The following is a 25,613-nucleotide window of genomic DNA, read 5'->3' on the forward strand; positions in this document are numbered from 1 at the left end:
CACTGGCAGCTATTTCGGTCAACGGATCAGCCTTGCTATCCAACGCGGTAATGCTGCCAGTATTCTTGGTACGCCTCCACTTAATAATAGTTTTAATTTTATGTAGTCGTAGCATTGTAAATATAGTTATAAGATTTGTTTTGTTTGAATAATACATAATAACCATAATAAAGAATATTTAATACAGACCTAGTGGAATTTAAAAAGAAATATGAAAACAACATTTAGGAGCAGTGCGATCACTTTAGCCAATCGGAGGCCCACTAAGTATACTCGACTCTAATTTAAAGTTTTTTTTATTATAAGCATACTGTTTCTTCTTAAAATAATGCAAAGTCCTGTTAAACTGTTTACACAATTTGTCTACAGGATCGAGCGAGTCTCATACAATACCAATAAATATCTAATAATTCAATAGTTTTTTAAATTTATTTTTGTTTGGTTCCCGTCACATGTCCTCTGGCAAACTATTAAGCAGATATGGTATGGCTTTTCTTTAAAGTTCTATCGCCAAAGTAATTGTTTACTCTAGGTACTTCAAGTTTGCATGATGTCATCGAACGGGTGCCATGATTCTAACAGTTGGCACCATGTTTCGCAGCACGACAAATAAATACATTTATAATTTAAAATACTTAGATAATATTACTATACTAAATATCATTATAGTTTCAGTCAGTGATTTATTGTTGAAAGTTGTATATATCTTACATACATACTTCGCGGACACAGGGCATAATGAGAAGAGGAAGAAAAAATAAATATATTGATTATGCACACGCTATTGAGCCATAAAGCATAGGTAACATTAAAGTCTACTAGATCTTTCTTATTCCGAGGCATCATGGCGCTGCCTGGTATTATGTTCTGCAACGGGATTTCCTTGGAGATTCAACTTAAAATTTTTAAGCTGCTACGCCAGCGTAATTACCGTATGCGATGGACTTTTAATGACTTCTGTGTGCTATATAAGCAATACCAATGACAGTATAATATTGTATAATTCATTAAAAAGAGCGCAAAAAACAATGCTGGGAGAGTTTCTTGCACCGCTTCTTCTCTCTCAGAGCGCCACTTGTTTCCGAAGCGGTAGTAGTATCTAGTAAATAAGAAATGACATCAAAAATAAAAAAAGGAATTTTGATAAAATGAATGTCTTTTACCTTTTAGCTATCGCACAACAATTTAAAGACATTTATTTTACCTGTTGTGTGGTAGCTATAATGTATACAAAAACAAACAAAGAAGCAAGTTTTTTTTTCACATGCGTCAAAAAAATGCACTCGTGAATATCAATAATATATTATGTTTTAAACTTCGTGAGTTTAATTTGAATAAGAAGAGGTGGCCAAACTGGCTTACATGAGGAAAGAAGTGAAGCAATACTCAGACATATCCTAGTTGCAGCGAATCCAACAATTCTCGTACGAAACAAAACAGATCACTGCTGAAGAAGATACCACTTGTTAATTGACATTTTCAAAAAGCATTTAAAGGTTCCCAGATTATTTTTGCCTTTGGGAGGCTCCTTTGTACAGGATGCCGGCTAGATTATGGGTACCACAACGGTGCCTATTTCGGCCGGTAAGCAATGTGTAAACATTATTGTGTTTCGGTCTGAAGGGCGCCGTATCTAGTTTAATTACTGGGCAAATGAGACTTAACATCTTATATCTCAAAGTGACGAGCGCAATTGTAGTGCCGTTTAGAATTTTTCGGTTTCTCAAGAATCCTGAGCGGCACTGTATTGTTATGTGCAGGGCGTATCAATTACGTATATAACATAATGATATTTATTTATTCAAGGTCCACCAACACAGAATACACATGTTAATCTCTAAAATTGTAACACAAAGTCCAAAAATCGTGTTCCTGTAAGTAGCAATATTATCGACAGGTGAACACATATATATAATGTAATGGACTTTTCTGTTGGTCTCGGATTAAATTATGGAATAATCACAGCCACTACTTTGATTAATAAGAAAAATGTTGTCAGATTTGTTCCCGAAATATTTTTACAAGTGCACATGTACAATATATTATATCCAAAAAAGCTGTGAAATGAGCTTCCTTCTGCGGTGTTTCTGGGACGATACGATATGGGTACTTTAAAAAAGAAGCGCGTGCCGACAACGCTCCTTGATCCTCCCGCATTGCAAAAGAATGTGGACGGCGGAGATCACTTAACACCAGACCCGTACGCTCGTTTGTCCTCCTTTTACATAAAAAAAAGTATGCCATTACATGGGGTAAGGTGCTTTGGTTACGTATTTATCTGCCTGTTACATAAACCCGTAAAATTTTATTTCCAGCGAGCTGTTCAACTTGCCAGTACCAGCACTATGGACCGCAGTGCTCGGAGAATGGGACCGGGCTGAGCAAAAAGGCGCATACCTTCCTGTGGAGCGGATTATCCTTCATCATCGCTTCCACAACTACCAGCATGATATTGGTGAGACAATAAATGAAAATCACTTGGATTAACACCAATATTAAGGTGTTTTATATTAGTGGGAGGCTCCTTTGCACAGGAGGCCGGCTAGATTATGGGTACCACGACACTATCTGAAGGGCTCCGTAGCCAGTGAAATTACTGGGCAAATTAGACTTAACATCTTGTCTCAAGGTGACGCGCACAATTGTAGTGCCGCTCAGAACTTTTGGGTTTCTCAAGAATCCTGAGCGGCACTGCATTGTTATGGGTAGGGCGTATCAATTACCATGAGCTGAACGTTCTGCTCGTCTCGTCCCTTATTTTCATAAAAAAAAAACAGTTTTTTAAAGACCCTAATCTGTGGAAGGCGTGATCTAATGCCTAAAGTGGAAGGCATTAAAACCCGCCAATGGTCACCTAAGCGATGGGCCGACGAGATCAAATCTTCTGTATGAGATGAGTGTACTTGAAAGATTTTTAACAGGACAGATGATGAAAATTGTTAAGTGCCAATGCGCTTTTAAATATTAGATGATTGCATCTGCCCCTATTAAAACTTATTGACAACCACGAGAAGAAGTATTTGTAACTCCTATGTAGTTGTAAGTAGCAATATCATCGTAAGCCATTTAATATTTAAAAGGAGCACAAAAAAGCTTGTGGGTCAGCTGATGTGTAACCACTGCTTCCAGAAAGAATCTTTGTAAAGCCAGAGTTCGTTGTACATGTTATATGAGCGCACCCATAAATACCGACTATCAAAATGGCTTATCAAAAATAAACACATCAAGTTAGTGCAGCAAATGAGAAGAATCAAGACTTTTTTGCTATTCAAAAGAAGGACACTCGATCGTACGGGTCACGTGATGTTAAGTCATCACTTCCGCCCATATTCTGTTCCAACAACAGAGGAATCAAAGTGGCGTGCCGGCTTCTTAAAAAAGGGTGACCATTTCGTATTGTCCTAAAAACACCGCACAAGGATGCTCATTCAATAATTTGATTGTGCGTGGAAAAAAATTCCTACGCATTGAAATTCCATGTATAAAATTTTTGGCATACTACAATCAAAGATATAATCAGTAATATTAAATGTAGTTTCTTAATAAAATCTCTGGCATACTACAATCAAAGATAGAATCAGTAATATTGAATGTAGTTTCTTAATAAAATCTCTGGCATACTACAATCAAAGATAGAATCAGCAATATTAAATGTAGTTTCTTAATAAAATCTCTGGCATACTACAATCAAAGATAGAATCAGTAATATTAAATGTAGTTTCTTAATTAAATCTCTGGCATACTACAATCAAAGATAGAATCAGTAATATTAAATGTAGTTTCTGCTAATTAGAAAGTTGTTACGCATAAAATGAAGAAGATACTAAATATTGCGTTTGAATTTCGAATAGTTTAAATTAAATATAAAAAAGAAGGATTCCAAAATTCACTCACCAATAATTTACAATTACATTTCAGCTCTCATGAAACTAACTAAGGCAGCTGATGTAAGTGCAGGGAGTAGGGTTCGCACAATCTGCCTTCCTCCATACGAACCGACTGTCAATTTCAACACGGAAAGAAGCACGTCATTCTACAACAAACCAGACGAGAAACGCAGAACCAAACCACCAAAACCTGACCCTAACAGCGCCCATAAGTACTTAGAAAAGTTGAATAGTTTGACAGGACAGAAGAGCTACAAATACAATATCAGAGTTGCAAACCAGAAAGAAAGAAAGACAGAAGACGGCAGAAGCGACGATTCATACGACAGTGCAACTCTTGATAGTATCGTTAAATTGATAAAAAGTGATCTAATTAAAATAAGTGTAAAAGATAATGAAAGTGATCAAGTTAACAGAAGTGATAAAAAATTAATGTTTGGTGAAATAGATCCGTTTATAGATGATAATAGTGTGGACTTTAAGGACGAGTGTTACACGACCGGTTGGGGCCGGGAGCAGACTAATGGCAGCTTGACTGATGTGCTGTTGGAAGCTGAGGTGCCGGTGCTTCCTCTGAAGCTGTGCCGGGAACGGTACTCGCTAAGTCTGCCACTCAATGATGGCCACCTTTGCGCCGGAAGTACTGATGGCTCTACAGGAGCTTGTGTGGTAAGTAAAGGCTAAATAGGGAATAAATTTTTTGTATGGGCGATCATATACAAATGCGCACCATGTTTTTTAAGCATAATGAAATATGTAATAAATAAATCACTAGCAAAAGTCAGCCACAATTTACTTTGACAGTTCAAAATTGGATTCATCAATTTTTAAAATTCAAATTGGATTGACATTAAAAAATATATGCACATATAAATCAAAGAGGATGTAAATACGTAATAAGAGGCGGGACTGCCTGAGTAAACATTGAAATTTAGTTTTGTATGAAACGTGCAGTGATTTGACATAAGTTTGAAATAGTAGTAATTGCAGTAAGGCGATTGGCGACGAAGTATAATCCGGCTAAGTTTGAAAGCGGACAGTTGCTTAAAACGTAGTGGATTTCGGCTATCTCCGGTTTTTACAAGATTATAGGCGTCGTCATTCATTCTATCAATAACTGCACGATTCATACAAACGAGTGAATCGCTTTTTTCTTAGAGTTTAGTTTCTTTTAGTTTATCCTCTTACTAATATATACATTTTATAAAACGACATAAAATTACATATACTCCTAGTAAGAAGCCCGGAAAATTTCATTTCGGGCTCCTCACTTTAAAATCCATACAAGAGTTAATCACATATATTGTCCCGTTACCGGTGAACTTACAAATCACTTCTTAGCGCTAATCAAGTAATTAGTATTTATAAAACGAGATCAAAATCAATTACAAACTATTATTTAAAGATATTCGCTGCAACTCAGAACGGTGGATATAGTCACAAAATATATTTTCCATAACTATTCTCATTTGTTTCGTGTATGTAAAAATACTTTTACTAACGAGTAGAAGCAGCGGATGTTATAAAATGTAATAAAGGCATAAAAAGCTTTATTTTTTCTCAAAATTGATTCCCTTAGAATTCTTTTTAATGACATTTCGACTAGTGGTAGTAGTAACTGCTTCGGAAACGGTAACTTTCCAATAAAGAATTGCACTTATGTCTCCGCTTATCAGTTATCGAGTATCGATTTGTAAACGTCCGCATCTTTACGGACAGATCGACTCACCGACAGATATGACAGTTCATGATGAATTGTTTCATTTGTAGATACCGCCAATAGATTTATTGACAGACAAATTATTACGATTTCACTATTAAAAAAATTAGGACCAATTTGGCAACTATTAGATGAATAATTGAAGAAGTAAATAGAGTACTTATAATAGACAACTAAAGTCATTATCACTCTCAAAAATTGTCTGAAGCAAAACTCTGCCTATTCGTCTATTAGGCAGAGTTTCATACAATAGACTTTAGGTTTAAAGAGTTTATTTCTCAAAAAGAACAAAAGATCACTTACATGAGAATTTTTTATTCTAAATAAATATAAAATAGAACATAAATTTTAAATTTACGGTTACTTTTACAATAATAATTCAAAACACATTATGTTCTAAGATAAACTATTGTGTTTGACAGTACTTTTTTAATTTAGCTTAAAATTTTGGATCAGATTTTCAGAGGCGTGCATTGCTTTTCTAGCAAGGCAGGCACTGTAGATACAAGCACCTACCTTAGTTGACGTTGTGATATTTACTCTCGACATGTTCATTTTATGGTTTTAAAAGTGAGCTAAAACTTACTGGGTGGTCAATAGAAATTTTCTTAAAGAATAATGGAACTAATTTACCTAACACTAGTGGTATATATTATTTTAGGTTCATATTAAGGTAGGCATTGCCTAAATTCCTATATGGAATGCACGCCCCTGAAGATTTTTCCTCAAATATATCTTTCGGCAAGTCATTATATTGTAGCGCTCCCTCAAACGATATAGGTTTCGAACCATAATTTGTCCTAGCTTTACATTATTGTAGTTTATGTTTGTTTCGGGTATCGTGTTTATGTGATTTTGTCTTAATTTTTATTTGTATATGTATGGAATCTAAGAGTATTTTCCTAACTAGTATGCATACTTTGTATTTGTATAATGTTCATAGGCACATAAGTGAATTTGCCAGAAACTGTCATAACCATAGTGTTAACACTAGGAACAGACATAAGCTTATAATGCCTCCTAGAAAATGTTCAAAACAAAAGTATTACGTTATTCAAAAGAATTGTTAAAAAACGTTTGTAACTATAACATAAATGACTTTCTTTATGATACCACAGATTGGGAATGGAGCGACCGCCCTCGGGCTATTAAATAATATGTTTTATTGTACAATTTTACTTTGTTACTTTGTAAATGCTACTTTAATTGTAAAACATATTTTTGATAAAAAAAAAATAAAGCCCGCTGAGTTTGTTGCGCCCATTCTTCTCAGGCCTGAGGCATTCATTTTGGAATGGGTGGTAGTTTTTTGACTTTCAATAAGAGATTTCACATCCGATTTTGAATAAAAATATTTGAATTTGAATTTGAGAACAAAATTTTTAACACTTTGTTCTGAGATATTTGAAGTTTTTTTAAATAAGTTTTATATGCACATCCCCAAATCTCTATTAAGTATTCCAGCAAAGGCTTGGCTAATGACTTATAAATTATACTACGGACTTTATATGGTATACATCGTGCAGATTTACGCAAAGCTCCATCCAGACAATGATGTAATTTTTGACTCAAGATAATCTAAATGAGTTATTTATAATTAAGGGAACATGACATGAACATAATTTGGAACTTTTATGTTTTTTGCAGTAAAAAGTATATAAGAATTTTAGAGACTTTGAAAATTACTGTTACACAAATTATTGTGTTTCGTTGTGAAAGTCGCCGTAGCTAGTGAAATTACTGGGCAAATGAGACTTAACGTGTTATGTCTCAAGGTGACGAGTGCAATTGTAGTACCACTCAAAATTTTTGTGGTTTTTCTAGAATCCTGAGCGGCACTGGATTGTAATGGGCAGGGCGTATCAAATACCATCAGCTGAACGTTCTGCTCGTCTGGTCCCGTATTTTCATTAAAAAAAAATCTAGTTGTTCATAGTACGTCAATGTTACAAGACCAAATAGTTCCGGTCCACTTTGGTCAAAGGACTGGCGTGATTTATATCAATAACACTTGCATCTAATCAATATACATAGTACCTAGTTATGTGTAGTTGGATATTAATTCGTACTTCTAGTGCTATGAAAACGATTGTATCATACACCACCCAGCAAAATCGGGTATTCATTATCGTCATCATCAGCCTTAATACGTCCACTGCTGCACAAAGGGCTTCCCCAAAGATTTCCACGATGATCGGTCCTGCGCTGCCCTCATCCAACGTATTCCGGCGATCTTGACCAGATCGTTGGTCCATCTCAAGATGGGCCTAACAACACTGCATCTTCCAGTACGTGGTCGCCATTCAAGGACTTTACTGCCCAAACGGCGATCTGTCCGTCGAACTATGTGGCCTGCCCAGTGCCACTTCAGTTTCGCAATCATTTCGGCTATGTCGGTAACTTTGGTAAGAGACAATAAACAAGACCATCTCACATAATTGTAGAAAAGCCGTAATTGAGCGAAGCTAAGCGGAGCTCCCACCGGGTTGATTTCTGTGTTAAATTGTTTCTCGGCCATTTTTGGACCGATTTTATAAAATATTGAGCTCATAGAAAGTTTTCGAAATTTTCTAAGCTTGATTTCGACTTGATTCAATGAATTTTATTAAAAACAAACATGATTTACAAATTATTATAAACGCGCTATTTATATTTATTTAAACATAGAGCCCATCGATCAAATCTTGTTTGATTAATATTGTTTTGTTTTTGTACACAGACTTACTTTACCTCGCTTCGCTCAAATATACGCTGCAGCGAAGCGGTATGACGAGCGACTGCGGCATCCTAGTATAAAAGCATTTCAATAAAATTATGCATGTTGCAGGGCGACAGTGGGGGCCCTTTGCAGTGCCGCACTCGGGGCCGCTGGGAGCTACGGGGCCTCACATCGTTCGGATCGGGTTGCGCGCGACGGGGCGTGCCCGACGTCTACACAAACGTAGCGCACTATGTAGCCTGGATATACGCACATGTTTACGCTACTTAGTACAATAAAATATTGTGCTAATTAATAATGTGCCACTCTACGCTTCTGAACAATTTGTTATTTATTAATAGTTATTTTTGCAACTGTTATGTAATAAGGGGTAATAAAACACGAATGTGTGTTTATGATAATAGTATCACATGAGTGTTTTAATATTAAATTATCAATAGTTGCATACAAGACTTTATCTACACCCACAATATGAATCCTCTATAAAAGATTCTGAAACAGTTAGCTTACTGCTAACATTAAAAAAGCAAGTCCTAGTAACCATATTATCATCCAAAGGAGTGTTATTGTGAAAACGAGTGTTGTAATGTTGTACTGAATTTCATTACAACACTCGTTTGGATGATGTAATGGTTATTAGGACATTGGCTGTTTTAATCTTGGCAATAAACTAACTCTTTTAGAATCTTTAATAGAGGATTTAAAGCATGGGTTTAGATAAAGTGATAACCCTCTCTTCTGGGATTAATTACACAAATTAAATTTGAAAAAAATAATTTATGAACATAGCGGGACTCGAGCCCGCGACGTCTCGCGTACCGTGCGAGTTTTGATTTTAAATTTTAAAGAACGACATCGCAAGTCAATTTCCTAATATGCAAATATTGGCGTTGAGGTAATCAACTGTAAAGTAGATCTTGTAGGTGAAGCCACAATCTGAAAGTTGAACAAGACATACAAGATTTATCAACGATACGTCACTCGAACGGTTGGTTCAGTGGAAGATCGCTAGAACTTGAGAGGTCGCGGGTTCGAGTCCCGTATCACTTTAAGATTATCTAATATTCTACCTATTGTTAGCGCCACCTAAGCAGCACAAGGAGTCTGTGTTCATTTTTGTACGTGACTGTATTTTTAAGTGCTGAAAATGTATCGACCAATAGCGTGATGCCCCTCTCCGCACCCATATTTTACCGCCAATTCCTTCGGTAGGTAGTGTAATTGTTAAAGGAGTAGTTGGTATTTACTTTTCGCTACTTAGTACTACGCCACTTATTTTGTTACCTAATCAATGAATTGATATGATATGAATTATAAAGGCAAATATTTGTTTATATGCAATTTTTAATTTATAATATATAAAAAAAAGAACAAAATAAATCAACCGACTTCAAACATTATTCTTCAAACGCTATTCCAAAAAATATGCACTAAAAAGTATTAAAATAACTGTGTTATTTTATACAATCTAATTAATTTATCTGATTCTACTTGCGATTATTGTTATTTTTGGAATCGCGGAGAACCTGCCGCGGCCCCGCTCTCGCCTCCTCACGTCGCGCGTGCGACTCAAGCATATCTCACCTATAACTATGTATGTAGTTACAAACCTACCTTGGCTGATTCCGGCCAAGACCAATGACTACACGAGAAGCATCAAGTTTTTAGTAAAAGAATTATCAAAATCGGTTCACCCAGTCGCAAGTTCTGAGGTAACAAACATAAACATAAAAAACGGACGAATTGAGAACCTCCTCCATTTTTGAAGTCGTAAAATATTCATAATTATCTTCAATAATACTGTCAACTCTGTAGCCAAACAAAAGATGGCTAGTATAACTATTATAAAAATAATACATTTAAAAAAAAGTTTTTTCGAGTCAGTTAAGAGTAACATTCCTAGTACCAAAACTCCATAATATTCTCTTATATCAATTCTATTATACCTGATTTTATTGTAAGAATTTTGAGTCTTTTTTAACATAAAAGATTAAAAGTCCTTAATAACAATAACTTAAGTTACCAATATAAATATTATTATAGCCATTGTATACTCAGTAAGTTAAGTTATAGTTTTTTTAAGTAAATTATTAAATGTCCTATTGTAAATATTATATCTAGTCTTATTCCTGAGCATGTAATAGAATGTAAGTTAAGAATACAAAAAATAATAATAAATAAAAAACTACAATAATTTATCTCAAGTTTTATATTTGATACAAATATTTATTTTCAATTACTTATGATTAGTCTATATTTACACTTACATTATTACCTTATACCTAATTTAAATATCACAATCATGTAATAAAACAAGTATGTTAAAGAGGTTACAATAAAGCTTGAAAGTTGCGCCGCAATTGTCTATACTCTTTGTTGAATTTTTATATGGCAAACTATAGCGCTGATAGTTCCTGTAGATATAGAGAGATACCTATTGACAACAGACGCATTGGTTGGCTAATCTAATGCCAATTGACTCTCACGCCGGTTAATAACCAATTGTCACCGGTCATCGGCATAGTCAACGGCCTATTCGCAATGCATCAAAGTACTCGGTGTAACGAAATTCATTCACAAAACGCCGAGTGACCATAGTAACACACACCAGTAGTTCCTAGAGGATTACCCCCCAGCTGCAGACCATCTCTTCCTCGGAACCTCAGGTATGTCTGTCATTGTTTCGCCATAACTAATTTACATTTTTAATATCAAATGTTTTCCTACGCACGCGTACGCGCTTGTACTATTGTATAAGAAGATAATGTGAAGATAATTTCCATGTAGAAACGTTTGATAAAAATGAAATTATTATTTAAATTTTATACTAATCAATATCAGATCTATAAAGAAACATAAGGCGTGGTCCATTTACAATTTGTATTTGAATAATAACAACCTGTTGCTGATTTAACAAATTCAAAATCTAATAATGTTTGGCATCGAATGATCCAATCGAAGCCTTTCTTTTTTTAAATTTATTATAATTAATACTATGCTACTACAAAAACTTATACATGTCTTGAAATCTGTGTCTTTCTGTTGTTTAGCGGTCAACAATCTTTAGACATTGCTTATATTTAAATACTGGTCGAAGCTTGTCTAAGGTGTGTCCAACGAATATATCATATTCTTAAGGAAGATTTACATTATATGATGACAGATAGATGACAGCTGTCAATAATTTTTCTTGAACACTTGTTGTGTTAAACAAAATTTTAGTTAAACACAAGCTAAACACTGTTTGTAACAGAAAAAATATACACACATTTAGACGTCGTTATTTGTAGGTCACTGACGTTGTTATAGTTGGGTCATTGTTTCAAAGCCATGTTTAAATTATTTTTCGTAATAACACCGCTAATGTCTCGTTAAATATCTAACCAAGTACATAAAGTAAAAATAGTTGAGCGTAACTTAACTAAAATAACTAGCAACGCACATAAAATTAACATTCGTTGCATAAAATATCAATTATACTATTAACTATTAATTTAGCTTTGCGTAATGGCGGACGGCACTCATCTATACAAATATTGCATACATTGAGAATATATTCAAAGAATAAAACTACGATAATTAATACGTCTAGTTAGAGTCTCTTGCTGTTAGGCAACCGATAAAAACACGCCAGGAGTGTTAGTTTAGTGTGCGTGACAAGCTACGTCTTACACGCGCGATTTGTATGACACTTTGTGTTTTCGACGTTTTCAAAGCTGTCATAGTCTATCTAGACGTTTAGATGATCTGAGGAATAAAACTTATTTGCATCTACCTAGTTGAGCAAAGAATATGTCACATTATCACATCATCAGTTGAAAATAATATCTTATTACTATTTAAGAACACCCGTAATTGATTTTAAAGGAATACTATAGACTATACATAATTCAGAAATGTATAAATGATACTGATTAACATTAAATGCTTAGATTAAGGATTGGTCCATATTTATTCATTCAAGCTTTATTACATATAAGTTTTAGTAAAAATTTAGAGTTAAATCTTATTGAAAAAAATTTATTTGAGATAAGATGTTTTGTATACGTGTATCAGCTAATTGGTAACATTTTGATCAATAAAATTATTCCAATGTCTTGAATCATATTGCTTTAAGCTATTTGAAACCAAACACCATGTGTTAGCAGTTTTGAATAGAATTCGAACTAAAATTTTACCAAATATTTTTATTTATACTGTTTTTATTTTCCCCCAAACTTCTTAATATATTATATAAATCTAGAGGCCTCATGTTTGTTTCCCGTGAACTCGTAAACTAATGAACGGATTTTAATGGGTATTACTTCATGGTGTAGTGCAGTTTAGTCCAACTAGAGAGATAGGATAGTTTTTATTTCGATTGCCATTATTTGTTTTGTATGGACATATTTTCTATGACAGAATTTATTGACGCACGGTTTGACAGTTCTGCTGTGAAACAATTTCATTATAACAACAGGGAGCATATTTTACGAAATAATAATAGTAATTTATATATTACGTACCATCATCTGTCGGGTCAGCTAGTATAATATATAAAATAACTATACCTATCGATATTGTGGATTTTTATGTCAGGTATATAATAAAACATTGCATTCATAATCACATTATAAATGACATATCATGACATATAAAATGCATTATAGTTCTAATCTTTGTATAATAACAGTACACTATATATATTTACGGCCGTTTTCAATAACCCATCTATCCTTAGTTTAACTTATGGATACATTGCCGTCATCGTTTAATGACAAGATCTTATCTATCCATAGTTATGTCCAATATAGTTATAGTCCAATGCTATCTGTTAAACTAAGGATAGATAGGTTATTGAAAACGGCCGTAAAGCAAATTCTTCTAAAGAAGATGTCTGGTACTAAAGTACCAGACATCTAATTGCATTTTAGAATATTATATTATGTACTCTTATAAATCATTACATATAACTATGGCAAGACCATTAACAATATTACCACCAACTAAGAATAAATATGGAATATTATTTAAATATAAATGAGAATGAAACATTTAGCCCTTACTGCCTAAACATTACACAGTACGGCCCTGGTTAGGTACAAACTGTGTCCTTCACCCACAACATGTCTCACCTTCGATGTAATTGAAATTTCATCAAACCTATATTATCTGATAAGTACTTGAAACAATAGTGAATATCTATATTACTTTAACTTGAGCCATTGGTATCAATATTTTCAGTTTAACAGGTTTAACAAACATTGTATGAAAGTTTTTTTTTTATGACAATAAGGGACGAGACGATCTGGACGTTCAGTTGATAAAAATTGATACGCCCTGCCCATTACAATACAGTACCGCTCATAATTCTTGAAAATACCAAAAATTCTGATCGGGACTACACTTGCGCTGGTCACCTTGAGACATAAGATATTAAGTCCCGTTTGCCCAGTAACTTCACTAGCTACGGCGCCCTTCAGACAGAAACACAATAATGCTACATTACTGCTTCATGGCAGAAATTGGCACCGTTGTGGTACCCATAATCTAGCCGGCATCCTGTGTAAAGGAGCCTGCCACTGGGAATCCAAGTAATTAGTAAATAGAAGCATAGCTGTCACATATTAAACATACTATAACTCCACGAGAAGACAGGTTGAGTAAAAAAACAATATTTAACTTGAAGGATGAATAAGTAATTACAATACTACTTTACTTACATACCCAATAAATACTTACAACATAATTAACAAGCTGGATAATTAAAATACAGCTTGTTGTCCGTTTTAGGAGAACAGTACTATCTACTTATTCATTTACTATTATTTGTTGATTTTAGATCGCAGATGCATAGCTTGCAAACATCTAGGCTTTAAGCACTTCAAGCTAAAAGTATGCATAGAAGCAGGCTGATGAAGTAATCTCGACATTTCTGTTGAATTATCATTTCAACGTGTGTGCTTTCAAAAACTTGGTGATAATGCAATTCTTGTTAAAACTTAGCTGCAATGCATCTAAGCGCATAACTTTATTATTGCCATTCAAAAGAACACATGTGCTAGCGATAGTTCGGTTACCAAGGTATTGAATAACAATTTAGAGCGAACATCGCTCAGGGAGTTTTTGATCTACTTCTATCTAAATGGTGTTGGCTAACATCTATACACGTTACCTTCAGATGACCCGCATGTTGTTTAAACTCATATAACATATAAAAGAGAAAACAAACTTAACACGCGAACCTTAACCAAGAATTTGATACTAGTCTTTTGTTCTGAAATAACCGATTATTTCTTAATTAACATCAAAGCTAAACAGTGCCTCATTTATAAATATAAATTCGTTGTTTATTCAAGTTATACATGGTATACGCACGATTTAACTTTATCACGAACTATGGCAAGCCCTATAATAATATTATTTATCCACACCCATGCTTTAAGTACTCTATTAAAGATTCTAAAACAGTTAGCTTATTGCCAACATTAAAACACCGAGTGTCCTAATAACCATTATATCATCAAAACGAGTGTTGTAATGAAATTCAGTACAATATTACAACACTCGTTTTCATAATAACACTCCTTTGGATGATATTATGGTTACTAAGACTGGCTTTTTTAATGTCAGCAGAAAGCTAACTGTTTCAGAATCTTTTATAGAGGGGTTTCATATTATGGGTGTAGATAAAGTCTTGCAACTGGTGATAATTAGGTATTCAAACACTCATGTGATACTTTTATCATAAATCCGACATTCGTGTTTTACTACCCCATATTACATAACAGTTGCATAAATAACTATAACTACATAATATTATCTATTCCTAAGTCAAGATTCATCAACAACCATATCATGTAGGTCGTTGTCCTCTTCTGTGATAGCCAGTAAGGAAACAGCTTCTTTAGCCATTTCGTCATCCGTGAAAGCATTATTATCAACAATATTTAGTACTAGACTGCTCTTTCTGCGTTCAATAGGTTTTCTTTTAACTTGCTTCTCATCACTTCTAATTAACTGGTATTTTGGTTTCAAGAGACGATGAACTCCGTGAATTACAAGGATAAGGCCGATGACGATAAAAGTCACCTCTCCGGCTAGGATAAGTGGTGGGACAATGTTAAAACGAAGTCGGAGGAGAGATGCTACTTCTTCTGGTGGTTCCTTGCAGTGCTGAAGAAGAAATAAATATTAAGAAATGGATACATATTATCTCAGTTAGATGGGTTTTGCAGTTGTTTTTCAGACAATAGTGAATCTGGATCCTCCCGCAGTGGGATTTTCAAGTAGCTTTCTTCCACGTACTACAAAGCTGTGAAATGAGCTTGCTGGTGCGGTGTATACGGGACGATACGACATGGGTACCTTCAAAAAAATGCTCTTGTGTTTCCTCTAGTATGGCAAGGGAATGTGGGCGGCGGTGATCACTTAACACTAGGTGACCCGTACGATCGTTTGTCCTCCTTTACCATAAAAAAACAGTACAGGGATTGAGAAACGGATTAGAATATTTCGCCGAATATACATCTAAAAAATTAACAATTGTGAAAACAATAGTTTGTAGTTAAGTTGCTGGAATCTACCAGCTATATCATTATATATCGTGATGTTATCTCTCATTCGTACATGATGTTCAAACCACAACTTTTTTTTTAAGTTTTTTTTACCGTTTTTAAATTATTATCTTTTTCTTCGTAGGTGTAAGGCATAATGTAAACACCGTTAACTGTAATGTATTCAAATAAAACAAATTTTATAACTATAATATTTATAATACTATGACTACATCAAATTCAAACTTTCATTACGGGATAGCGTACCAAGAATACTGGCAGCTGATCCGTTTACCGAAATAGCTAAAATCGGCAGGCCGTATCATTCGTCACGCCAGCCTTAATTAAATCTGTATTACCCGCCGCGATGGCAAGCGTCCTGGTGGAATGACGCTGGTGTCTTCGGCACAGGGAAGGGTGCTGGCGCTGCCACTTGACTTGTGTCGACACTTTCTCATTTCCAAGTTACGTCAGTTCGTGCTGGGGTTGCTGCTTCGACTTCCGAAGACCGCAAGCGTCGCAAATATGTCGGTCTCAGTGAGTACATCTTTGTTCCGTTTACTGCCGAGACACTTTGAGGCCAGAGGTGCGGAGAATATACAAAGAACTATCTTAGCCCCTCAATTAGGCTACTGGAAACCCAAGCGCTGGCAGCCGTCAACATAAATGTAGTGCCTTACAAATTGAATCTTCTACCATTGGTGAGGTGAACAGCTGGTAAACCTTATTAAACTTATGATCAACTTACCAGTGATAGCCACATGAGTGGCAAGACTTTGTCCTTCACGGGTCTTATGGATGGATTTCCTCCTGAAGCCCTCACTGCTATGTTAACCTGCATGTTAGTCCGCAAAGACAATGGTACGCCAATTGACTATATGAAAAACATAAAAAAATAACGTTAAAGCATCTGATAAAAGTTCGTCATTCACTTCTATACTAATATTGGAAATTAAAGATTTGTATTTTCGAATATTTGTCTCTCAACAAGACGCAGTGTTGGTACACAAGATCGACCAACGACCTGGCCAAGATCGTCGGAATTCGTTGGATGAGAGCAGCGTAGGACCAATCGTCGTGGAGATCTTTGGGGGACGCCTTTGTCCAGCAGTGGACGTCATCCGGCTGATGATGAACACCAGAATTGCTGATGTCAATTAAACTTGGCACAGAAATTCATTATAATTTGGAATAGAACATATTTCGATCTCGGAAAAATGTGCTATTTCTTTGGTATAGTTACGTTTTTGTTAACACATTAAGGTTTTTTTGCCAAAACATCCAAATTTCTATGGGAACTAAGTCCCGAGCTACAGCTTGTTGGGCAATAGACGTCAAGGCCAGAGAAAATTTTCTTTTCAGTTTTATTTTTCGGGCGTATCAGAACGCATGAAGATGGATTTTTCCTGTTAAAGTTAAAGAAGAGCGCTATAGCTAGTGAAATTACTGGACTAATAAGGCTCAACATTTTATGTCTTAAAAGCACACAGCATTGTAATGAACAAGCCGGATCACTAACCTTAAGTCTCATTTATTTTTCTCATAAAAAACAGTAACCTTAAAACGTATATTCAAACGTAGAAGTGCAGAATTAGAATGACTTGTTTGCCAATATTTGGCATTAAAATCAAGGGCTTTAAATCATTGTATTAGCAGACGATGCGAAGAGACTATAGAATATTATGCTATTGACCTCACTACAAGTGCCATTCAAACGGTTTTGTGACCTCAAAATTTAACATTCAATCATAATATACAAAATATATTTGACTCATTTTTATTATGATATAAAACCACCGTAATAATCCTTTTTATATTTTTATTATGATATATGGCGTGTGGACGACGCGGTTGGTCAAACAGTATTAGCATGGAATCTGTGCCATAGTGATGACCGATGGTCCAAAAAATGTTTTACTTAGAACAAGTTGTGGTATTAATGTCGCAGCCAAATCGCTTGCTGTTATGAAATAACTAGCTTATACCCGCGACTTCGTGCACGTGCAATAGTTACTTTGGGCAGCGTTTTTTATTTTTAAATATACTCACTTTGCAAATAATACGCAACAAACTGCTGTGGTTAGTACATTTTATAAGCTACCAACTATAGAATTTTCATCCCCAATTTTCACCCCACACAGGGCTAAATTTTAAAAACGCTAGATGAAATATTTATTTATTTCTTCTCAAGTGCCTAAATACAAATTTTCAAAATAATGAGGACCTTGATACATTTCCCCCTCCCCCCATCTATTTCAACCTTTTATTCGCGATTAAAGGTAGCCTATGTCCTTTCACAAGGTCTTGCCTATCTATGTACTAAATTTTATCAAAATCGGTTGAGCGGTTTAGGAATGAAAGCGTAACAAACAAACTTACATTCACATATATAATATTATAGTAGGGATATGCCATGGGCAAATTGGCAACTCGTTCAATTGCTATATTTTCAACAAAGATAATTGTAATTTTAGGATGACCATCATAAGAAAAGTCAATTCTTTGAAGTGACATTTTCATCATACCTAGATAAAGATAAAAATTTCAAAGAACGAATGAGCACTGACGAGTGCCAGAACCGAATCAGCCTTAATTCACTAGTAGGTCCCAAAACCAAATTTAGTTAGGCACATCTTTAAAATTACGGTATTTTTAGTCAGGTAGTTTGGGAAATTCCTTTGCACACGTATAATTTGGACTGTTTTAAATATTTTTTGTGTATGTGACAATCACTACTCGACACCATGTTTTCTTGGTTTGATCGGCAGCGACGAGCGTGCAGTTTTAAAATATTGCGGCATATTATAGTAAAATGACGAGACAATTTACATTTTGCCGAAGGCATATTTCATAACAGTGAGCGTTTGTTATTTGACTATGAAATCATACAATGTGCCTGCAAAATTAACATAATAAAAATATAATTATGCTAAACTGGCTATAATTTTTGCCTCGTTTATAGATGACGACTACCTTCAGCATAAGTCGGTATTCAGTATTATACATTCAAATAAAGGAATGAAGAGAAAATGGCTCAGAGGAAATAAATATTTTCCTATTTTTTTATGACAATATGGGACGAGACGAGCAGGACCTTCAGCTGCTGGTTAATGAAACGCCCTGCCCATTACAATGCAGCGCCGCTCAAGATTATTGAAAAACCCAAAAATTCTGAGTGGTCAAGTCTCATTTGCCCAGTAATTGCACTAACTACGGCGCCCTTCAGACAGTAATGCTTACACATTACTGCTTCACGGTAAAAATAGGCACCGTAGTGGTACTCCAGCATCCGCAGCAAAGGAGCCTTCCACTGCATTTGATCGGGATTAGAATATTTAAAAAAAAGGCCGAAAAGTACACATTCCTAGGGCGTTCATGAAAGAAGGAACATAAATTAAGGACATGAAACCGAAGAACATTTCTTACAATACAATTTACAAATACTGGATGCATTGAAAACATGATTAAATCAATTCCTTTTGTACCTAAGAATAAGTACCAAACGGGGTTTGGTTAATAATTGCGTTCGAAAGAGATTTATGTGATGTATACCGTTTCAATGTCGACATGGGACGCGTGTGCCTCTGGGTCTGGATGCATGCCCACGAACATCTTCTGTTGCTCAGGATCTGCGTCCAGGAAATGTGGTTTTGATAAGGCTATTGGAAATCCTGAAATAAAATCATTCGTTTAGTTAAAAAAAATATTCTTTAAAAATGGCTCACCACTATGGACACCACTAAATAGTCCAATAATAACTACATATATAGACCACATTAAAAACACGTAAAATTTTTATAACAACTGGATGAAATTTTAGTAAATTGTCTTTTCATAACAAAAAAAACTCAGAATCGAATAATTCATTTTTCACCTAATTTTGGGAGTGTGCAAGCAATTAATGTTAACTTTACTACCGTAATAGCAACTGCCGATGTCCACAAATCCGTCGGGCAAACAGTTCTTCGTACAGGTACAAGCAAACGGACTTGACTTGTTGAATGCAGACTCGTCCATCTTAAACCTGAAATTAGAATAAACATTCAGAACAAAACTATTAATGGTGACAAAAAGAACAAAAAGCGGCTAGATATTTTGACGTTCGAGAACAGAAGTGTCATAGATCACTTACCAATGTGGTAACCACAGAATGTAAGCATAAGGGATTTTTTACAAGTCATTCGGTAATGGTTCACATAAACACATGGTGTCATATCAAACTGAAGTGGCAGTGGTCAGGGCGCGTAGTTCGACGGACAGATGGCCGGTGGGCCAGAAAAGTCCTCAAATGGCGACCACGTACCGGAAGATGCAGTGTTGGAGGATTTAAATGAGTTTTTCTGTGTGTGTTCAAGTGGATTGGGGATGGTTTAGATTTACAATAATTGAACTACCTCCTAAATTACTGCACCGATTTCGATCGATTCGATGAGTTTTTAGATTCTCAATACAGTCCATATATAATTATCCTGCGTATCTCCTAACGTCTGGACCGATTTTTCAAATTTAACTAGTTTAATATATAAAGGAACTAATTCCAAGCGCGCCTGACTGTTTACACTTTACAATCAAAATCGGTTACAGTGGCTATAGATTCTTACTTTTTGTATCTTGCTGTATCTCCGTTACGAATGCTATTTTATCTTGCACGCAACGTCTATACGTTAGTTTAATGTAATAATCTGCGCCAAGGATAAAACGGATAAAAATATTGTATTCCCACCAGTAGTATCAAGTATTATGTACTAGCTGACCTGGCAAAATGTTGTTTTGCCATATAAATTATATACGTAAACCTTCCTTAAGATTTCATTGAGATCGGTCGAATAGTTGAGGAGTTATTAGGGAACATATAAACATACATTCTCTTTTATATATATAGAAGATTTAAAACAAAAGTTCGTCTTTTTTTTACTTTTCAGCCGCAGCAATTCGAGGCAGGGCAAAACTAGTAATTTATATTTTAATATTAATAACTAGCAATACCCGCGGTTTCACTCGCGTAGATACCGAACTCGTGGTAGTGGAAAGTCTACTAACGGTCGTTCCCAGTATACTATCTACAGATAAATTACTACCTTCTACTGTTACTAATTAGCGGTCAATAAACTGAAACTGTCCCAATATATGCGATAAGTCATTCTTATCGCCTTATATTGGGACGCGTGAATTGCAATTTCCATACAATCTTTATATCGCTATATATACGTCGTCCCATTGACAGACAGCGTGCACGGATAAGGTGAGTTACCGTCGATAAGTTTATTGGGACAGAAAAGTCAACGATAGTTACGATTTTTATCTCAAGTAAGAGATAGACTGAATACTGGGAACGGCCATAAGTCGGACTATAGATTTATTTTTGTTAACATAAAAGTCTTATTTCACTTAGTTAACATTTTATTATTGCATTATTTTCTTTACATTGACATTTCTAATTCGTTATATTATTTTTTAAATCCATTTAACATTCAATGTCCGATTTTAAAAATTTAACATGTATTTCACAAGTATTTAATGGGATAAGGATGAAGAATGAATAATATGGTTTGAATAACTTGTTCGTTTAGCACTTATATGTATTATATCGCGGACTTTTTTTTAGATATTGATATGTTCTATAATACTGTAGAATATTTTTTTGCTCTATCATCAATAGTTTCCGCAGCGCACGCGATGACAGATTTTTTATGACTAATTTTTTCACACCTTGGGTTATATTATTTAATTTAACTACGGATCCCTACTTTTTCAAAATGTTATATAGCCTATATCGCTCAGTGAAGATGCAGCTTTCTAATGGTGAAAGAATTTTTGAAATTGGTCCTGTAGTTTTTGTATGAAAACATTACAAATATACATACAGAAACACAAATAAACCCTCTTTAGCATATTAGTTTAGGTAAAAAGATATTAAGATTAATAATTACTACTATATTTAAATAATTGGGTTCTGACTGAGAATGATAATAAATTATGAAATTTTATTTGTGGCATGATTAATTTATGACGGAAATTTTGCAATACTAAGAATGAGCTGTACGACCAGATGTGGTCGAAATCAATTTACATAATTCGTGTTCCATTCAATATAGAGTATCTCGGAAAGACTTTTTAAGTATCTATATCTTCTTTTTATAGATAAGAATCAGCAACGATCTTATCACTTGTTCGTCCTTAAAAATTTTAAATTTTGCATAAGGCTAGACTAGGTAAAATAATACATAATTTCCTTGCTATTTACGTAATAATGCCAATTACTGTAAATTGTTGAGTGTCATGTTAATTTTGACTTCTACTTTTGCGGAGAAGTATTTTTGAAGTGAATATTCTTTAAAATCATTGTGATTTGAAACGAAAAAGCGAGGCGATAGAGGCGCCGTTGTCAGCCATTATTAATTATAAAACAATAATTTTGGCTGACTCAAAATTATGATTTCAACGATATGGATATCGTAGTCGAGGTTCTCGAGGGTCCAGAGAACGAATTTGGGATCATTTTTTGAAATCCAAGATGGCCGCCGCGCCAAATTATGATTTCAACAATATGGATATCGTATCCGAGGTTGTAGAGGATGCAGAGAACGAATTTGGGATCTTTTTGAAATCTAAAATGGCTGATGTGCAAAATTATGATTTCAACAATATGAATATCGTATCCGAGGTTTTAGAGGGTGCAGAGAACAAATTTGGGATTCATTTTTTTACATGAAAGTCATTAGTCAAATCTTTTGATGAATGAATAAATGCTTGGTTTGAAGTTTGTCTACATAATAAATTTTGTATAAAATTTATCATACCTGGAGATGGGGAAACCCATGTCACTCATGCGCTCCTCAAGAAACCGAAACGGGTAGACCCTGCAGGCTTGCTTCCTGAAGATTGGGAGAGGGTTACTGACGTTATACCTCGGAGTTATCATGAGACCCTCGTATGTTCCTTTCAGGCGGTTGCAGAGAATACTACGAAATAAAAATATATATATTATATTAAAACGACGTCACAGAAACCTTACCATACCATATACATCACAGCGGATATGTTGTGAATGAATTATTTAACACGGAAAAATTAATTAATTAGTATTGCCAATTTTTTTTTTTTTGAAAATCAGGGATGAGTCTAGCAGGACGTTCAGCTGATGGTAATTGATACGCCCTGCCCATAACAATGCAGTACCGCTCAGGATTATTGAAAAAGCCAAAAATTCTGAGAGGTGCTACAGCTGCGTTGTCACCTTGAGACATAAGATGTCAAGTCTCATTTGTCTAGTAATTTCATTACTGCTTCCCGATAGAAATAGTCGCCGTTATGGTTACCCATAATCTAGCCGGCATCTGGTGCAAAGGAGCCTTGAGACCCACTGGTAATGTTTATACTTGCGAACCCAATTGTGATGATGGGAATAAAAAAATAAACCTAACGTTTGGATTTTCTGTGTGATTGATACTTTTATGCTTCTATTTTGCAATTCGCTAAGTTATTACGGAGTAAAGGTTGTAGTAAGCTATGTCATTACTAATAGGTAGTGATAAGTTTTATTTGTGTACGGTGCTTGTATTCGTGACAGAATTACTAGTAATTCTCTAGTACAACATATGGTACTTATCTACTGAATTCTTACCAAAATATAAAAGGAAATGTCAGGATTTATGGGGAGATTACTTTCATCGTAAATCTTTGGAAAAAGGAATTTTGTATCGAACTATGCAGTCTCAGCATCCTCGTATACCGTGGTTTTTTAATGTACAGTGTAAAAGGAGGTTATTAGTTGCTCACAGACTGAGATCCGGCCTCTGAATAAGTTAAAATTTTTGACGAAAATTACATAGTCATCTCTATGTTACTCATGTTTCATAATTGAGGAAATGAGCACTTATTAAATGAATGTGTCCGATTTCAGACTGGTAGAGTCGAAATTATAGGAATTTTAGGTTTGAACAGATTTGATACGGGCATGTTTGTATACTTGCCGTGTTGCATTAATTAAAAAATTAATAATTTGTAAATTATTTTATCTACACCCATGCTTTAAATCCTCTATTAAAGATTCTGAAACAGTTAGCTTATTGGCAACATTAAAACACCCAATGTCCTAATAACCATTACATCATCCAAACGAGTGTTGTAATGTTGTACTGAATTTCATAACAACACTCCTTTGTTTTTTTTTTCGTACCCTTCATGTGCAAAGAGTTTCAACAGACAACCACATTCTTATGGAGGCCATACTCGCTACGGTCTACCGGAGAGGTAATCTGTGCAGGTATGCCTGCGTAGGTCAACCGAACAATGGTAGCGTGTATGGGGACGTTCCGGTGTATCGAAGCGGTCTTCAGTTCTCTTTGCGATGGCATCAAATATGGACGATGACACGCTGGCGTTGCTAGGTCTTGCTTTAATTTTGAAGAAAAATGATACGAAAAACAAGCGAAGAAAGTGGTGTAAGCATTGGTTATTGAAAAGGAAAACATATAGTCATGTTAATTTAATAAATGAATTGAAATTTGAACCAGAAGATTTTAAAAACTATCTTCGAATGGACGAGAAAACATACCTTAAACTACTTGAAATGATAACTCCTATGATAAAAAAAGAAGACACAGTTATGAGAAATAGTATTTATAGCGATGAGACAACCGTCTGAAAGAAATACTAGGAAACAACGGACTCGACCTGCGCAGGCGACCGGTCACCGGAGTACACGCACACACGCACAGGTACACCGTACGGTGTCACTCGAAAGAATCGATTTTCGATCTTGCGCCGGTCGCCTGCGCAGGTTCAAAAACCTGCACAGGTCTATTCCCACACACATTCCGGTCTACCTGCGCAGGCATAACCTGCACAGATTACCTCTCCGGTAGACCGTAGCGTGTATGGCCTACATTATTGCTCGATGCGTGGTATCTGTACGAATTTCAAAAAAAGAACTTTTTCGTTTACGCGCGTTCCACACTACCAGAACGTCGCGCGCCGTAAAAAAAAGTAGGTTATTCGAATCCCCGCCATTTTTCTTCGATTATTTTATTGTTTTGTTTACAAAAAATTAGCTATTCAAGTTTTGACAGCACACCGCCTAATATTCAAGTGAATTTTAATAATTGCACTATACAAAATGTAAATTACTACTAAAATAAATAATTCTTTCATTAATACTTAGTTTATTTGTATATAATCAGTAATGGATGATATTAGGTTACTATTAGGACTGGCTGTTTTAATGTTAGCAGTAAACTAACTGTTTCAGAATCTTTTAGAGGATTCAAATTCTGGGTGTAGATATAGTCTGGTATACAACTATTGATAATTATGTATTAAAACACTCGTGTGATACTATTATCACACTCGGCTTTGCCTCGTGTCATAAACCCACGTTCGTGTTTAAATACCCCTCATTACACAACAGTTGCATAAATAAATATAGTTAGATATAGACATAGACATAAACATAGACATTTATAATTAATTAAGAATTAGACTTTAAACTTAAATAATATTATGTATTCCGACGACCTTTTGTACACGGTAGAACTCAAATGAGTTTATGTATGTACAAGAATTTTGGTATCTAATATATATAATTTGTTTTTTTTTATGGAATAGGAGGACAAAAGAGCGTACGGGTCATCTGGTGTTAAGTGATCACCGCCGCCCACATTCTCTTGCAATTTTTTAAGGTACCCATGTCGTATCGTCCCGGAACCACCGCACAAGGAAGGTGGAAGAAAGCTCCTTAAAACCGCACTCTG

General features: G+C 35.0%; 2 protein-coding genes across 2 annotated transcripts in view; one reads left to right on the forward strand and one right to left on the reverse strand.

Annotated features, from left to right (window-relative positions):
- The window catches only part of LOC126974553 (plasma kallikrein), a 44,291-nt gene extending 33,809 nt beyond the window's left edge, over positions 1-10,482 (forward strand). The window contains exons 4-6 of the mRNA XM_050822084.1: positions 2,316-2,455; positions 3,919-4,556; positions 8,435-10,482. Coding sequence (XP_050678041.1) covers positions 2,316-2,455; positions 3,919-4,556; positions 8,435-8,596 — 940 coding nt within the window. The 3' untranslated portion in view covers positions 8,597-10,482. The remainder of the gene's footprint in view (positions 1-2,315; positions 2,456-3,918; positions 4,557-8,434) is intronic.
- A 35-nt stretch (positions 10,483-10,517) lies between these two features.
- LOC126974532 (scavenger receptor class B member 1-like) overlaps positions 10,518-25,613 on the reverse strand; it is a 113,764-nt gene continuing 98,668 nt past the window's right edge. The window contains exons 8-12 of the mRNA XM_050822048.1: positions 22,662-22,823; positions 19,779-19,885; positions 19,414-19,532; positions 16,610-16,735; positions 10,518-15,481 (exon numbers count right to left, since the gene is read on the reverse strand). Of these exons, the coding sequence (XP_050678005.1) occupies positions 15,140-15,481; positions 16,610-16,735; positions 19,414-19,532; positions 19,779-19,885; positions 22,662-22,823 (856 nt within the window). The 3' untranslated portion in view covers positions 10,518-15,139. The remainder of the gene's footprint in view (positions 15,482-16,609; positions 16,736-19,413; positions 19,533-19,778; positions 19,886-22,661; positions 22,824-25,613) is intronic.

This window comes from Leptidea sinapis, chromosome 32 (assembly GCF_905404315.1).
Source record: "Leptidea sinapis chromosome 32, ilLepSina1.1, whole genome shotgun sequence".
In the NCBI taxonomy this organism is placed as follows: domain Eukaryota; kingdom Metazoa; phylum Arthropoda; class Insecta; order Lepidoptera; family Pieridae; genus Leptidea; species Leptidea sinapis.